An 18,036-nucleotide genomic window follows, 5' to 3' on the forward strand; every position below is an offset into this window, starting at 1 on the left:
TTCCAGGCACTCTGAACATGGCCATCTGCTTCTCTTTTTTGTGCTCTCAAAATCTAGCTTAGAGCAAAATTTTTGGCCTAGTCAAATCATTCACAGTATTCTACAGCATATTTTCTGAAATCTTTTATCCTCAATCCTAAATAATCACATGGAATAGGAACAGTTTAGATTTCTACTAATAAAATACATTTCTGACCCTCTCTATAGACATATTCCAGTTAAGGAAATACTTACTTCATATTATAAATAAGTAGAAATTGGCAAAGTTGCCCCAGTTGTCCTTGGACCCTTCTCTTATCCTCCTGCCTCAGCTTCCCTAGTAGCAAGGATTGCATGAGTCACCCACTACATACACCAAAAAATGTATTATTTTTATTACATTTTATTTAGTTAGTAGGGAGTATACAAACACCATACGTGTGGAAGATCTGAGGACAACTTGGAGGAGTTGGTTCTCTCCTCCTAAGTATCTACTGTGATGACATTCAGATCCAAACATGCTACTTTAATCAACTCCCAGAAATCAAGTTGAACTTGTCATTCTACTATATGAAAAGATCTAGCTCTTATGTCAGAGGCAATTACTTTTTATTCTAACCCTATATGGATGACTGACTTAAAACTGTCAGAGTAGAATTTCATTTCCTTGAGAAAAGGTTGTTTTGAAAAGAATATGGAACATAATATGAAGAAATGTGTATTATAGGTATTTAGTCATAAACAAATGTCAATTAAGAATGGCATAATTATTTGTAATATTAGCATGTTAACTTTATTAAGGGTTAAGATTAAGGCTTTAGTCATTATTTTATCACTGACAAGTGCCAAACAATACCTTGAATTAGTTGTGATTCAAAAATTAAATTTTATAAGTAAAATAAAGGCATGGAAAGGAGTAACATTGTACAGAAAGAGCTGTATAGTTTCATTCTTTATTCTCATTTTTGGGGGGCTTAGTTTTGGTTTTCTCTTTTTGTTTTTGTTTTTTTAATTGATTTTTTTTTTTTTTTGAGACAGAGACTCACCATGTATCCATGGGTGGCTTGGAATTCTGTTTATAGATCAGGCTAGCCTTGAACTCACAGAGATCTGCCAGCTTCTGCCTCAAAAAGTGTATGCCACCCTGACCAGAATGCTCAGTTTTTTTCTTATAATGTGGAAGCCCATGGAAGATTTTGTGGCATGATTGTGATTCTGAAATATTTCAGGGCTAAAATATCCATCCCTTTTAGAGAATAGTAACTATAGGGGTAAGTAAGGCACTGAGGCTGGGCTGCTTTTGATTTGTTATTGCAAAGATACACTACTCACAGAGTTTTGTAACTTCTCACTTTGGAACATAGAAGTTCTGAAATCAGGTTTTGGCCTATAAAAAATTGGTAAAATTATGTATCACTACACAAACATATTTTAGCCTCCAAAATGTGTGTTAGGATAAATGAGGCAGATAAGAACTTTGCCTTTCTTGCTAGCTTTCACTTTTTCATTGGTTTACAGAGGTTGAGCATCCTGAAATATACATTTTAGTAATCTGCATTGCAAATAATTGCACATAAGTGATTCATTCCACCCAGTAAGTTTCTGGCGTGAGTCTGTATTTTTTTTCTTTTGTGTGTGTGTGTGTTGGGGGGTGGGGAGTAAGGCAACAAAACAATCGCTTTTAATTCTGTGCTTAGAAATAAAGACTCGTATCTCATTTCTGATCCACTGAAACAGGCTGTTTCATATATGAACATAGTGTTAAAAGTAAAAATTATATGGTGATACTTTTTAATAATAAAATCAAAATGTATATGAAGCATGTGCATTTTATGAAAAAGGGCAGTTTTAAAAGTATTCATTCTTTCAGTTCTATTAATGTCAAAATAGACTTGAGGGTTGACGGACTTAATTACACTTGTTAGCAGAGAGTGAGTGCTAATAGTTCGTAGCATTAAAAGACCATAGATAAGTGACATCTCATTTTCCAAACCATGGTATACACTGTTAAGTGTCAACTCCAGAGTAATTTTAAAGAAACGACTTGATTCAGCATTGCTTCCATTAGTAAAACAAAAGTGGTATACCAATTGAAAATACATTTGGACCCATGTTAAAATTTTACTTCTGTGATCATCAGCCCTTTTGAATTAACTTAACTCTAATTTTGAAATGTTGATTTGGCTTCCTCTTTTCTTCATAGTTGTTTCCTTACTGTTCTCTAAATCACTCATCTGAATTAGCATTCAACAATTACCTCACCAAAGAGGAAAGACCATAAGCAAGTACTCTAACATATTCATCATACTTACACCACACCTCGAAATTTTAGACAGCTTATTCATGGTTTTGTATTTATTATTCATGATAGGTTCATTTTTTCAATTTATCTTCAATAGTTCTAAAATAGTATTTTAGATAGATAGATATAGATAGATATAGATAGATAGATAGATAGATAGATAGATAGATAGATAGATAGAATATTACATGAAGTTTTAATTTTAGACAAGTTCTTAGCACAGTCTAAACTTGAATCCGTGATGATAAAGATGAGCCATCACATGGCTATTTACATTTTATGTGACACTAGATATGATAGAAATGAAAATGCCAGTGAAGGATCAGTGTATATTTAAGCATAAAGTTTGGTAAAGAATGAGTGAGAAAAAATGGGATGTAAAATGGGAACAATTTAACATGACACATTCAGGTACTTCTATATGATGTTCTTTAGAGGCAGTGGCATCCATTTCCTACAGGTATACAGTGGGCATTTCAGGATTGAAGGTCTTATTACTTGTTCAAGAGGTAATTCAAAGAATTCTTTTTCTGGTTGCTTCAGAGGAAGAAGGTAAAAGGAAGGTCAGAGAGACCTTTCTTCCTTCTGTTCCTTCCCCCTTCATATGGACTATGTACATTTTGTATGTATTTCTGCATGTGTATACACACATGCATACACACACATGTATGCACACATATAATAAATTCACACACATAGAAATGGAGGTACTTTTCTGATATGCATGCATCTGTGTGGTTTAATTTAGCAAATATGTTCTAACAAACATGTCCTTCATGTTATACATTAAATATTTTCGTCCAATTGAAAGATTTTCAAACTTGTTAAGCAATATGACAATAAAAACTCTTGTATTGAATTGTGTGACACGACCTGCACACCCCATACTTCATATATTGAAGGCCAGACAGTCCCTCAGAATTGGAAGTTTCTCAGAATGGGCTATATTTGAAGAAAGGGCCTTGAAAGAGGTAATTAAGATTAAAAAATTATTAAGTTATATCTTAATGCCACATGGCCGCTGTCCTTTTAAGAAATGGGGATTTGAACACACACAACCAAACAGGTGAACAATTATATGAGAACACAAGAAGACAGCAATCTGCAAGCCAAGGAGAGAGAGGCTGCATAAGAAACTAAATATTCTGATACCTTTCACTCAGAATTCTATCCTCTGGATATATGAAAAATAAATATATTGTGTTGTTGAAAGCACCCAGTATGTGGTACTTTATAATGACAATTCTAGCAAACAAATATATAAGTATGTTTACAGAAGCAATGGTTTTTATCAAGTCTTGACACCTACTGGCTGCCTCTGAAATACTATTGGATCACATTCCTTAACACAAAGTTACAGCTTTGCGAAGAATGCCAGAGAGCAATATGAAAAACTATCTACCATGCACAACAATATGGTGAAGCTCTATGAGAACCTGGGAGAATACTTCATTTTTGACCCGAACACGGTAACCATAGAAGATTTTTTTGGTGATCTCAACAACTTCAGAAACCTATTTTTGGTGAGTAATATACTTTAAAACATGGTGAGTTCTGTTGTTTGTTTTTTTTTTTTAACTTGTATTGACATCTTTATATATCTAATGACTGTACTGGTTTCATGTTATAGATCTTTATCCCAAGCAAGAATATCAGTTAACAGCCAAATTATTTGACATTTGAGGTGTTTCTGTCACTCAAACAGTTATTAAGTGGGACTCTGTTAATCAGTGATATTTCCCCATAAAATGATTTGATTTGAGTAGGATAAGAATAGTCTTGGAGGAACCACTTCCTCCTAGTTCTTTTTTTTTTTTTTTTTGTTTTTTCGAGACAGGGTTTCTCTGTGTAGCTTTGCGCCTTTCCTGGGACTCACTTGGTAGCCCAGGCTGGCCTTGAACTCACAGAGATCCGCCTGGCTCTGCCTCCCGAGTGCTGGGATTAAAGGCGTGCGCCACCACCGCCCCCTCCTAGTTCTTGAGATACAAATCAGAGCCTATCTCAACAGTTGAACCAACAAATCTGGTAGTAGTGCAAACTACACCAAACTTGGATAAAAACCGTAATTGCTTTTCATGTCTTTGCTGAAAAAATAAAAGCTGAGGTTGGCCTTTGACCCTTAACAAAGATACATATTTAATTTTTCAGCTCACTCATAATTAGTATGTGATCTGCTAACAAGAAAAGAGCTTTTAAAAAGTAGTCAAACAATTTTCAAATGGTAAAAGTTATAAAGATAATATGGATACATAAACACATGAGCAACACTCTTATCTGTAGTTTAATTTTCCACATTTCAGGCCAATTATAGATCTCAATAATTAAATGAAAGATTCCAGAGGTAAACAACTCAAAGGTTTTAAATAACTTTTATTATAAGACATTGCTATAATGGATTTCTTTCAGTATTCTTGTTAATCTCTTACTGTGGCTAACTTAACTGACATGCAAACTTGGTGTGAAACTTACTGGCAGTCTTGAACTTGGTTTGTTCATGTAACCTCTCTGAGTATTCATTTCCTATAACCTATAATGTGCAGATGAAGGGTATTATTATTCATTCTCAGACCATTCTTTCAATTATTTATTAAGAATCAACTTGATTTGATGTTCTGAGCCAGAAATAAAGGGAAAAAATAGTTTGTCTCTATTCCATGAGTACAGGCAGTACATGCATTCAAATTTACTGTGTCCTGACATAAAGTAATATGTTAGGCTATAGTAATAATACAAAGTAGGGTGTGCCTGACTCTTCCTGTGATGGCCAGAGAAACCTTCATAAGGACCTTGACATTTGAGCAGAGTCTTGAAAAATCCATAGGAGTTTGACAAGCAGACTTTGACAAGCATGTTTAAGGGTTTTACACCTGACCTATAAGTCAAAGACACCTAAATCAACACCTCTAGCTTCAGTCAATCGCTGATGCTCACCATGTTCCTGTTTCATGGTGAGCTTAATGTGATTTCAGTCTCTCAAGGGAAAGAAGAACCCCGAAAGAGAGACAAAAATTGGAATCGCTAGAAGTTCCCATTTTCTTGTGCTTTGTGTTTGGCCTCAGGGTTCTTAGAGCTAAAAGCATATTGGACTGTAGATGGAAGCAATAAAATACTAGTAGTGCTGAGAAGAAAATAAGAGTTCTGATTCATGTGCTACCAAAAATGACTTCCAAATGAGCTCAGAGTTTCATCTTGGGAGATCTATTTGGCATGTGTAGCACAAACAAAATGCACATACCAAAAAAAAAGCTTCCTCAGAGAGAGCCATCTTCTGAGAGATAGGAAATACAGAAATAAAAAAAAGGAGCTGATATTATGGATTAAGTCCTTTTTCAAAATTTTAACATTCTAATGATGGAAAAAGAAGTTAGGTAATATCTAAGTGATGGTGCTCTATTCATTATTAATGCCATTCATATTGTCTATCACTCAGCTAGTGAATATATCGAAGGTATTCAAGATGTAGATTTATATGTAAATTATATATATATATATATATAATTAGATACATTTCCAAATTCATAATGTAGACTGTCGTTTTAGTTCTTTTACCTGAGATTTCATCAGTTTTTAAATGGCATATAAGCAACATTAATTAATGCCCCCTAAATTCAGCTTGAGTGTTTTATGGAAGAAACTCAATTCCATATTTATGCACTGTCTAACCATCCTTTTTGCTTATTCTCCTTTATGCTTCAGTCACTCTAGTAGTTCAAAGAGTTGACTGCACAAATACTGTTTTTTTCTTCGGAGATATTTTGAATAGAATTATTCAAAACCAGTGAGCCTTATATGTTTCACCACCATACAATATAAAAATTAATTTTAGCTGTTGGAAAAGTGTTTTGAGGCACGTATTTTACTTCAATAACTTTCATAGCTTCAAATAAATTATAGAAAATACTTCTTTTCTCTTTTAAAACTGTCAGTTTCCTGCTGCTTCTGTCTGTGTGTATGATTTTTTTAATAAGCAATATGTTACCCAGGCACTCAATAAATATTTGTTGTGTGTGTCCTCATTCTATAGCTTATATACTAGAAATATAGGAATAAAGCTTTGTAAAGTTGTTAAATGTATTGACCGAACTTAAAAAGATGTTTTTATAACTATTAATCATTCCATCAGATTTTTCTCTCAACGAAACAAATATGTGCAACAGTTTATTTGATAAGTAAACTGAAGAAAAGCTCTTACATAAGCATTAAAATGGTGAAGTGTTAGGAGTCCAAATGGCATCAGGTAATCATGGAGTTTTATGTTCTTGTACAGTAATACTACTTCTGAAATGTTTTTCAACTCAGTCAATTTTTTTCTAACCTTATAGATACTGTTTTAGTTTGAGCCCTCTACCATCTCTCAACTTAACTAATAATAATGACTGTATTCTTTCTATATTAGGAAAAATCAAATCTGGAAGTTAGAAGCAGAAAAAGACAACAATGGGTTTCTAAGAGTGCTGGAGTTTGGCAGAACAGAGAGAAACTCCAGGATCAATACTAGAGAATGCCTGACAGGCTAACATGTAATTGTTAAGATATTTAGTTGGTCCTTTAGGGAATTATAACAACCAAGGCAAAATGTAAGTCATTTCCAGGAATAATCTTCCATCTGTGTTAAAAAAATGATTCCTTTAAACTCTTAACTTTTGTTTTGAGACATGATTTCATCTGCTCAGGCTAGCCTCAAATTAATTGGCCCTCCTACCTCCATCTCCTTAGTGCTATGATTACATGCGTACACCACACTGCCAGGCTTCCTTCCCCTTTAATTTTATAAAAACAAAACAAGAAACAGAAAAGCTGCTGTTCAAAGTATATGAAATGTTATAAGAAACTGCATTAATTCTGGAAGAAAAACCAACATGAAAAAATCTGAACTTTTTTTTAGGGATCTCTGTGTATCCTTGTTCACTTATGGATATACTTAAAATTTAAATGCATAATTCTAATCTCTTTTTTTAAAACCTCATATTTTATGTGTATGATTTTTCTGCCTGAATGTATGTCTACATCACTTGCATAACTGGTGCCCTCAGAAGCCTATAACTGGAGTTACAGAGGGTTGTGAGCCACTATGTAGCTTCTGGGAATACAACTGGGGTCCTCTAGAAAAGCAGCCAGTCCCCTTAAACACTGACGCATTTCTCAGGACATAGAGACACTTAATTTAAAAAAGTCCTCACCTGTCTTAGTCCATCGTCTGCTTGACAAGGCTTTGATCTTCCCTGAATTGAAACTGTAACTGGAAAACCAAAATGAGCATCTTCGTTTAGTTAGACTCAAGACTAAATTGATAATATACAGAAAATTTTCATCCTTCATTAAAGGTGATTTGAATTTAAAGAGGCAAGGATGAATTTTTACATAAAAAGATTGTATGTATAATTCCTGATCTAAGAGGACCAAATTATTTGACTCATTTTAAAACCTTCATCTCCCAAGCTCTTGGCATTTAAAGGGATGATTAGTTCTGTACCCCTTAAAAAAGAAAGGAAAAAAATGATGGACTTAGTAAGAAACGAAATACATTGTTTAACCAAGTAAAGTCTTAATCAGTAATAAAACCGTTGTCTAGCATCTTATCACTCCCAAGTCTATAGTAGATGCCTCGTAAGTTTATTTCTCTTTGCTTTGCCAATAAACTGCTAATTGATATTGTGGAGATGACCTTGAGAAACTGCACGATCTTGATGTGCGTCTTGAATATTTTAGTTTTCTTTGTAAGCTAAAGGTCTCCAAGTCCCATCACTTAGAAATTCAGAGGCAGATTGCCTTAGTAACAATAATCCAAACATTCCTAATAATCTCTTCTTCCCTCCACCTTCAAACTGAACTCAGTCTCATACAGCCTGTATTCCCACAGATGTATCTGAAGTTACCACATACTTGCATACATGCTGACAGCATGTTACCTATGGTTACCCTTTGACATTTGCTCACAAGCCAGCTAGGAGATTGAGCAAAACAAGTCTCTGCCTCTCCCAATTTGCCATATTGGACCAGGTTTGTTTCCTGATAAAGCTGTTTGGAGGCACCTTCCACAGAAATGTGGACCACAGGTCTAAGGTTGAAGTCTCCTACTGTGCCACGAATCCTTGAGTGCATAAGTAGTCATGATTCATAGGACACTTCATAAAAACAGTTCCTTTCCCTTCTCTCCTGATCCCCTTCTCCTTAGAGGCTTTAAAAAGTACGTTAAGTCCTAGACACCTGAAGGACCTTCTAATACCATAAACCCCTTCACTTCTCTCTTTCCTCTCTCTTGTTCAGTCATCGAAGCTTATATCTTCCTTTTCCTAGAAGCCAGGAATAAATAAAATGCCAGTATAAATCCTGTCATGCAAATAGAGCCCTAAGGGCCGACCAACTCCCTCTAGTTAATCACACACACCAGATAATTCCCTTTGAGCTCAGCTGGGACCAGCCTAGCTACATAGCCTTCAGTATATTTTGATCTATTGCAACTCTTTGAAAATAGGAGATACATGTAAAATATATGGTATCTCTATTAAGTAGAATATTTGACCAGAATTCCTCATTCCCCAGCTGTGTAAGAAAGACTTGAGTGTATTATGTATGGCTATCATTGACTTCTCCTTTACAAAAAGATGTCAGCTATCAACTGTTGTATTCCGTTTGACTGTTTACTTTGGGCTAGAAATGGATGTCCTTATTTTCTGATATTCTTCCTTGTATAGAAAAACTAACCATCATGTCATAAAGAACTAATAAAATATGTAATAATGGTATACATAGTGTAAAGAAAACCCAAATTCTGCAACATCATAAAAAATGTACTAGTATGAATGGTCTCTAAATATATGTATACACATTTCATTAATATTATAAAACTTAAAAGAATCATAAATGTTTCTAAAACCATTTTTAAAATTGCCAGCATTGTATATGACAAGCTATATTTTGCCCTTTAAAAAGTAAATAGTTAACTCTGAAAATATTAGCAAAATCATTTTAATGCTCTCTTTTCCTATTAAAGTCTAGTAAGAATTAGAAGCACTATACAAAATGCAGTATCTTTAGATCTGTCAACATGTCATATAGAATTTTTCATAGAAGTGTTCCAATAAATAAGTTATTTTTGAGTTATATCCAAGAAGTAGGAGAATTATAAGATATGTAATATAGGATATAATTTGACCTTCTTAGGGTTCCTGAGACTGACAAAAGGTACCTTAAGGTCTCTTGGAGATATCTATCAAAGTATTCCTCCTGTAACTTGAACCAGAAAATCCTTGAGCTTAATGCAAGCCATGCTACCTCTCAGCTGCTTTCTCAGTTTTTTTTCATTCTGCTTCATCTTTTTTGTTTATTCACTAATCAATCTTTAATCAGAAAAGCCTCCCTAGCCACTGTATAAGCCAGTTCAAAGCAGTACTGCTTAGAATCGTGACCACTGAGCAGTTTTTATCTCCCTCTTTTCCTTTTCCCCTGCCTCCTACCTCCTCCAGTTACTAATCAACTTGTTCAAATCACTTCCTCCAAGCAGGCCTCCCAAACACTGACCCATCTTTCTAGCCCCAGTGTATAGAGCTGTAATTTCCCTTGTATGGATTAAGTACAGTGCTAATAACTATGGGTATGTATGAATGATTTAATGAATTAAGAAAACAATAAATGAACCTAAATTTCCAAAGAAAAGAAGTTGAAAATATTTGCCCTCCAGAACTCCACTCCAGTGGAAACAAATTGTGAATGAGGATAATTTCATAGGGAAAGCATGTAAGCACCAAGTGTACATGCTTTCATTCTGTGGGATTTAAAGACGCCTCCAAGAAAGAGAGAGAGGCATATGCAAAGTGGTTGCATTCAGTTTTTTTCTCCTTTATGACCAAAGAAGTTCTCTTTCTTTTATTCTCCTTAACCTCCTTTTGATGTTTCTTTAGTAGTAAATATATATTATTTCCTAGAGCTCCATGCTGAGTTCAAAGTGGAAAAACAACGGTTTTATGACTAGAGAAGTAGTTATCAGCTAATTATTATGATCTAGAGGTTATCCACCATATGCTTAGATGAGCAGTAACCAAGCTTCATTGAATTCTTATGGACTGACAGCTGTACTGAACAATAGGGCAATTGAGGCAGATTATCTAGCAAAAGCAACCCTGAAAGATTGATTTGTATGGTATTAATTTAGGCCAGTGGATCTCAATCAAGGGTAAATTTGTCTTCCAAGGGACATTTGGCAAGATCTAGAAACTTTTTTTGTTCTCATAGCCAAGGAGTAGGTACTAATGGCATCTGGTAGATAAAGCCCACCATGTGACAAATGCCAATAATATGCAAAATAGCCTCCCTCAACAAATACCAATATGAGTCCAAAGGAAAAAAAAAAACCCTGCTTCAAGATTATCTGCTAAGGATTTTTGTTTTTACTAGTTATCATTCAGAAAATCTAAATTCACAAGCAAAATGTGTACTAGATAAATTAAAGCTCTTTGGAAACATTTGTTTTAGGTTACTAATGTTTTCTACATTATTCAAAATATTCTGGTTCATTAAGTTTTTAATATTTTTATCATCAGGCATGCATGCAAATTGTAAGGAAATTATAACATATAGACAAAATTTTTAAAAATTTTGTGATTCCTTCCAAAATATAATCACTATTAATACTTTGGCATATATCCTTCCAGGCATGCACATAGGTATCTAAAATGTAAGTTTGTTTGTCTTAAAATAGACAGAATGTATTATGAAAATTTAAATCCTAAAAATTTTTAACTTGTGAAAATAGACTGTGCCTATGTGGAAATGTCCATCAGAATTTAGTGGATATTGCCATTGGTGATGTATTCAGTTGTGATAAAAAAAAAATGTTAATTGGCTCATTTGATAGTGTCTTTTTCCCAACACCTGGTCTTGGCAGCATGCTGACAATCATGGCCATTGTAAACCACCTGTAAAGGGACCAGTGGAATCCTGGTTTTGTTTTGTACACAATACACCCATCATACTTGCTCAAGACAAGGATCCTTTAATCAATAATTGGTGGCTGGCTACCTGGGCCTATTCAGACTATCATTTACCTAACACTCTGTTATCAGTACCTGCTGTGCCATTTGATTTAAAACCATTACTTACCTAACTACAGTGTCTGTCTGTTTATAAATGAAAACCATTTATAATATAAAAACTGGCAATTACAAAAAAATTCCGTAACAAAATTAATGCTGTGATTTAAAATGAGAACAAATATCCTGAATATATCTATGTGAATATATATTTTTCCCTTGTTTTTCTTTACATTTTCTTCTGGATCCAAATTTCAATAGCATGGAATAAAGTCTCTTAAACTTTTTTTGTTTTAAATGCTTGAACCATATTATAATCTTAATGATGAAACAACTAACTATTATTTGTGTTGATATATCACCTTTAATTTGCCTTCTACAAGAACTCTTATGGTATTCAGACTTGCCTGGTATTCTTTATGAGTGTGTATGGGGAAAACCAAGGAATGAATGCACCAGCCAGCCTTTTAAATCTTTGCATTTGAAATGGAAGCTGCTGAAGTCTGTTCTTTGAGGAACCTTCTTAGTCCTTGTTCTATCTGATGGGGATTCAATTTGATGGCATTATTGTATTTTAGTTTTCAAATTACACAAGTAGTACACAAATGACCCAAACTTGCTGAAACTAGACTGTAATTTGAAATGGTATATGTTTACCCTCATAAATTAGAGATGTGTAAAAACTACAATATTATCTAAAATGTGATTGTAACTATAAACATAATTGTAATGGTGAGCAATATGCTATTCTAGGTAGAACATACAAATTGATGCCCACAACAATCTTTAAACTTTAATTTGAATGTTAATTACTTTTAGTTTCATAAACCATCCTTATTTATTAGGTGACATCTACCAGAAAATATTTACACAGGTACTTGCTCTTTAGCTTAAAATACAAGACTTATAAATAAAACTTTAAGATGAAGTCTCTTTAATGTATCCTACTCATTTGAATGTTTTTAATACTATACTTGAAATTTAAAAATACAATACATTCAAAAAGTGTATGTAATTTGAACACTGAGCAAAATAAGTATTAAGTAGCCCCTTTGATAACAGCTTTAATAAATAGGAGAAATTTACTTATAATTATTACTGTAGCTATGGATATACATGTTATGCTCAAGTATTTTTATATTTGAAAATAATTGGTTTCTTTTGGCTTTTGAACAAGCTATCATGTTTTGGTGTTTGCTCTTCTTCATAGTGTTTCAGGGTGCTTTTGGCAGTGAAATGAGAGGAAACATAATAAAAATTGACTGAAGAATGTAGTTTTGCTCTCTTAAATCACAAGAAGTATGGAATGAAGGCAGTTGATTCAGTAGTTTATTGATATTCTTTAAACCAAAATTTTCCCCCCAAAAAAGAAGTCTGTTTAGTCACTGTGGGAAGTTTGACTAGCATTTGCAAAATTGTTACCCACTTATTCCAGACATCACATGGACATGTACTAATATTTTATAAGAGGATATTACATACTATGAGGACTTTTTTTCTTTTAACTGGGGCGAAAAATTCTTCCAGAAGCTTCTGTGAAGGTTTTTCCTTCAGATTCTGTTACCCAAGATTGGGTTATAGCCAACAGGTGATTGTACTGGTACGCCAATCACTTTTATTATGAAAAAGCATACTAGTGATTGTCTAAATAGTTAAGACATCTTCAGAAATATACAAATAGAAAGCATCATATATTTGCTTTTCTGTTATACCTCCCTGTTGGTCTTCAGCAGAAGGTAGTTTTTTTTCTTCTAGCATACATGTTCACTTTTTATCCTTCATGCAATTATTGTTTTTTGTCTACTTATTTGTAAAGACATTTATCTGGGCCTGGATACTGTGACTTTAATTTTCTTTAGTATATTCATATACATAAAGTCTCTGTTCTCATGGAGTGTAATTTGCAAGGGGCAAAAGGGATACAATAAACATAATCAGGAAAATTATGCTGCATGTTAGAACATAAGTACTGTGGAAAGAAAAGCCAAGCCAAACAGAATGGCCAGCTAATAATAGCTGAACAATTTCTGTATCAATTAGTTACACAGTTTTAAAGTATTTTAATTTTCATGTTAAGAATTTTCCCTTAAATGTAGAGCTCACTAAATATCCCTGTTTAGGAGACTTTATTCATTACAATTCGATAGCTTTCCTAAAAACCCTGTTATTATTGGGTGTGTATCCTATGTGGCATAAAAGAAATACAGATGAATTCTATCCAGTGAGAAGAAGAGTCTTGCCAAGTGTTCTGTCCTTTTGGGTTAATTAATTTTAACACTATTTTCTGTCATCTAGAGGATATGGAAATTGTAACTTTACCTACTAATATGGTGCAGTGCCTGTTTTAGACAAAGGTTAAAGGTAACTAAGAAGGAAAACCGTGAAACGATACCTGTACTCTTCCTAATGCCACTTGTAAATCTATTGCTTTCATTTAAACCTTTTTAATTATAGAAAACAAAGCAAAAAAAAAACAGTACTTTGCTGTTTACTACAAGTAGTAATTTAAAAATACCATCTCAGTCTCAGCATCTGTGTCTTTATCATGGTAGCCCAAATTTAGGTTAGGCATTAGCATCTCTGAATAAATTTCTAGACAAGCAACTCTGACAAAAGGTGAGATGGATAGCAAAACATATACTGGTGTAAAAGCATATTTTAGTGCCGAAAGAATGAAAAATTATAGGTAACCTACAAAGACACTGAGTTCATCTTGAATTCCTTCCCCCTGGTCTTTGTTTGCTGCCAACTGTCAGTCAGTTGATAAGTAAACCAATGCAGTGGTAATGTGTCACTCATTCTGTATTACATACATGCCCTTTAAATTTAGGACAGTGCTTTAATCCAGTAGAACAATTCTGTCAAGAACTTCTGGCAGTACCGCCAACTGATAGAGGAAATACTTTGAGGCAGCCTCTTGTACCTCTGAGAGAACACCATATATGTGGCTGTGTAATCTTTCTGGGTCTAGAAATCTCCTCCCTTTCCAAAAACGATTAACCTATTGTGATCTGGTAATGCAGCTTTCTGATCTTCAGTTTTCAAATTGGCATCCTTCTAGGATTGGCCTCCATTTTAACATAGATTAAAGAACAGGCAAATGAAGATCCTTATGGCAAATCTAACCTCCCCTGTATTTTTCTCAATAAACTTACATTGGTGTATAACCATGCTCATTTCCTTGTATTTTGTTCCTGTCTTCTTCTCCACTACAGTGACAGGGCTGTGTAGCTGCATGACATACAAAGCTAAAAATACCATCGACTCCTCTAATTCCTTTTAAAAGTGTGTATAGGGCCTGGAGAGAGAGAGAGAGAGAGAGAGAGAGAGAGAGAGAGAGAGAGAGAGAGAGAGAGAGAGAGAGAGAGAGAGAGAGAGAGAAGGGGAGGGGAGGGGAGGGGAGGGGAGGGGAGGGGGAGAGGGAGAGGAGAGGAGAGCGAGCGCTTGGTGGTAGAGTGCTTGCCTAGGATGTAGGAACCTCTAGGTTCAATTCCTAGCCTTGAAAAAAAAATGTTGGAAGCCTAAAAGTAAGGATATGAGAGAAAATTCTCATAAGTAATTCATAGAAATCAGACAGTCTCTTGAGTTTTGCCTTTCAAATGCAGTCCCTCTTAAGAATTGGGATCACTTTTAATGGGATAGGAACTTCCATTTTTTTTTTTTTGCAGAGAGAGGGTCAGTTTAGCTGCTGAGTTCCCATTTGTTTCAGGTGACATTTACTTCTTTGTATAGTTCCCCTTAAGCAGAAACTGCATTCCTCTTGCATGTTACACAGGGTACCTATAGAGTTGACCTCAGGCTTACCATGTGAGACTACAGTCTTGCTCAGCCTATGGTATTCATATCATATATTCTTCCATGGAGACAAAAGGTACTTGGTACCTTTAGTATAACAGGTACACAATAAATGGTTCATACTCTATTTGCCCCGTATTTTACATTATAACATAATATACATATATCATGACCACCAGAACAATCATCAGTTTCCACAATGAGGACAATGCTTCTTAGTCTTGATTTTCAGTAGAAATATGTCCCCTGGAGTTGGAGAGAGGTGATTATGTAAGACATGATAGAAATGGATTTGATAAGATGATAATAATATCATCATGTGGAAGGGAGACTACAATCTCCTTGCAATCTTAAGTAGAAGCCTTACTATGGATGTAATATTATTAACAGTTTGATTGAAATATTGCATAATGTTTTTAGATAGTGCATGTTCCTCTGATTTCTGTATTTTCCTATGTTACAATGCTAATCTTCAACTCTAGACTCAAATTTAATGTCTGCTTGATAACCTCAAGCTAGAATCACTACAACTACCATAAACTTGGTATATTCTAAATGAAACTTTATACAGCTCTTCCTAACTAACCACTATATTCTCTTTGGTGAGTGACACAACCTTGTATCTTATTTTTCTACACTATTGACATTTGTTCAGTCTCCAGTGCACATTGTTTGTGCCTTAAAATATTTCTCAAATCCATCCTATCTTTATCCTCATTTTAAATACCTTAGTTTCAATATTCATCATCTCTCCCATGGATTACTGCAATATTTTTTTAACTTGTCATGAGTTTACTGTTAGCACTCTTCAAACTGACTTCATGCTGCTTTAAGATAGATTTTTCCAAACTCTAGATATCTTTAGGACACTTGTCTTTTCAAAAACTTTCAGTGACTACCCATAGATAAAGCCTAATGTAGCATTGGGAAGCCTTTGGAAAACTAAGTTGCCCAACCAATGCTCTGTGCTTCGAATGCCTACTGTCCTAGTTTGCTGTTTCTGTGATATGCACCATGACCAAATCTAACTAGGGGGAGGAAAGGCTTTATTTGCTTATAGGTTATAGTCCACCATCAAGGGAAACCAAAGCAGAAACACAGAAACAGAAACCTGGAAGCCAGAACTGAAGTAGAGACCACAGAGGAATGCTGCTTTATTCATTGCTCAGCTAGTTCTCTTATTCAACCCAGGATCACCTGACCAGGAATGGTACTACCCACACATCAATCTTTAATCCAGAAAATGATCCACAGACATGCACTCAGGACATGCACTCCAATTTGATGGAGGTAGTTTGTTTTTTTCAACTTTGTGTTCCTCTTTCCCAGATGTGGTGGTTTCAATAAAAATGACCCCATATCCCATAGGAAGTGGCACTATTAGGAGGTGTGGCCTTGTTGGAATGGGTGTGGCTTTGTTGGAGGTGGTGTGTCACTACAGGGTGGGCATTGAGGTCTTGGATAACTCAAGCCTGGCCAGTGTGTCTCTCTCTCTGCCTTCTGCCCATGGATCCAGATGTAGAACTCTCAGCTGCCTCTCCAGCATCATGTCTGCCTACATGCTGCCATGCTTCCTACCATGATGATAATGGACTAAACTTTTGAACTATAAGCCAGCCTCAATTAAATGCTTTCCTTTTGTAAGAGTTGCCGTGGTCTTGGTGTCTCTGCACAGCAATAGAAACCCTAACTAAGACACCAGGCCAGGTAACTCTCATTTGTATCAAGTTGACAAAAACTAAGCAGCACATTATCATACTCATAACCTGTCTTCCACCTGGAAAAATCATTGTCCTTCAGTATTCTATTCAATGGCTATTTTCTCTGCTATGTCTTGCTTACTATCTGTGCAACTGATTGCTCCATGTTTTTTGTGTTATTATTGCTTTATGAATATAACTGTCCTCATAGCCCACATATAATTATTGATGGGATGTAGACCTGCATTTTGTACTCTTGGTTGTGAGCCTAGCCTTTAATGGCTGAGCCATCTCTCCAGCCTGTGACCTTCCATTTGTGTGTGTGCTTTGTTTTATTTTGTGACACAGTCTCATTCTATAGCCCAGGCTTTCCTGGAACCCACTCTACATGTATCCTAAGTGGACCTCCAACTGATAGTGATCCTCCTTCCTCAGTTTGCCGAGTCCTGGGATTAGAGGAGAGAACCACCATACTCTATCATAAGCCCTACCTTCTGTATCATTTGAATTCCCCACCTTTCTGGTTTTTTAACTCTTGCCCTCTTCTAAGACACTTTGAAGGAAACAAAAATCCCCATGTAAGGTAAACATGATAAAATCTAATTATTTTTCCATTGCTTAGTTATAATGATAGCCGGTTTTTCCTTCAGCATGCTTTAATATAAACATAAAATAGAGAAATTAACACTGATATTTCAATGTACTAGAATATCCATGATATTTTGTTCAGAAGTTCACATTGAAAGAAGTCAAGTCTAAAATATGACATTTATTATTGCAAAATTTTGTACAGGATATAAAACCCAGTGTGTCTGTAAACTCCCTAAATCCTCATGCAAGTTATTTGTCCAACATGTCAGGCCTAATGGCAAAAATCCCTCTCTACCAATAAATAAGGCAACTTAAATAGAAGATTCATGGTGAGACCAGAAAATTCCTCTATAAATAATGGCATATTACCTCGGGAGGAGGAAGGTAAAGGAGAGGGCATTAGATCATTAGCATAGTAAGCAAAGGATATTCCCGTCACTAAGTAAGCAGTGCTATTCGGCCAAATCTAGGTCATAATCAAAGACATAATCACTAGTGAGATGTGTTTTACATTGTGGAATGTAGCTAGAGTTTACATATACAGATGGAATGGCTTGCTTCCCAGAATGCAATCACTAGTATATAAGAGTACCCTTATTATTTCTAGTTTTGGAGAGATGATTTTAAAGCAAAATGTCTC

General features: G+C 34.9%; 1 protein-coding gene across 3 annotated transcripts in view; it reads left to right on the forward strand.

Annotated features, from left to right (window-relative positions):
- Window positions 1-18,036, forward strand: part of Diaph2 (diaphanous related formin 2) — a 765,516-nt gene that overhangs the window by 553,753 nt on the left and 193,727 nt on the right. For all 3 annotated transcript variants that reach the window (XM_052735290.1, XM_052735298.1, XM_052735306.1), the window contains one exon: window positions 3,640-3,804. In XM_052735290.1, the coding sequence (XP_052591250.1) occupies window positions 3,640-3,804 (165 nt within the window). The remainder of the gene's footprint in view (window positions 1-3,639; window positions 3,805-18,036) is intronic.

Source organism: Peromyscus californicus, unplaced genomic scaffold, assembly GCF_007827085.1.
Source record: "Peromyscus californicus insignis strain IS unplaced genomic scaffold, ASM782708v3 Scaffold_10__1_contigs__length_136768540, whole genome shotgun sequence".
In the NCBI taxonomy this organism is placed as follows: Eukaryota; Metazoa; Chordata; class Mammalia; order Rodentia; family Cricetidae; genus Peromyscus; species Peromyscus californicus.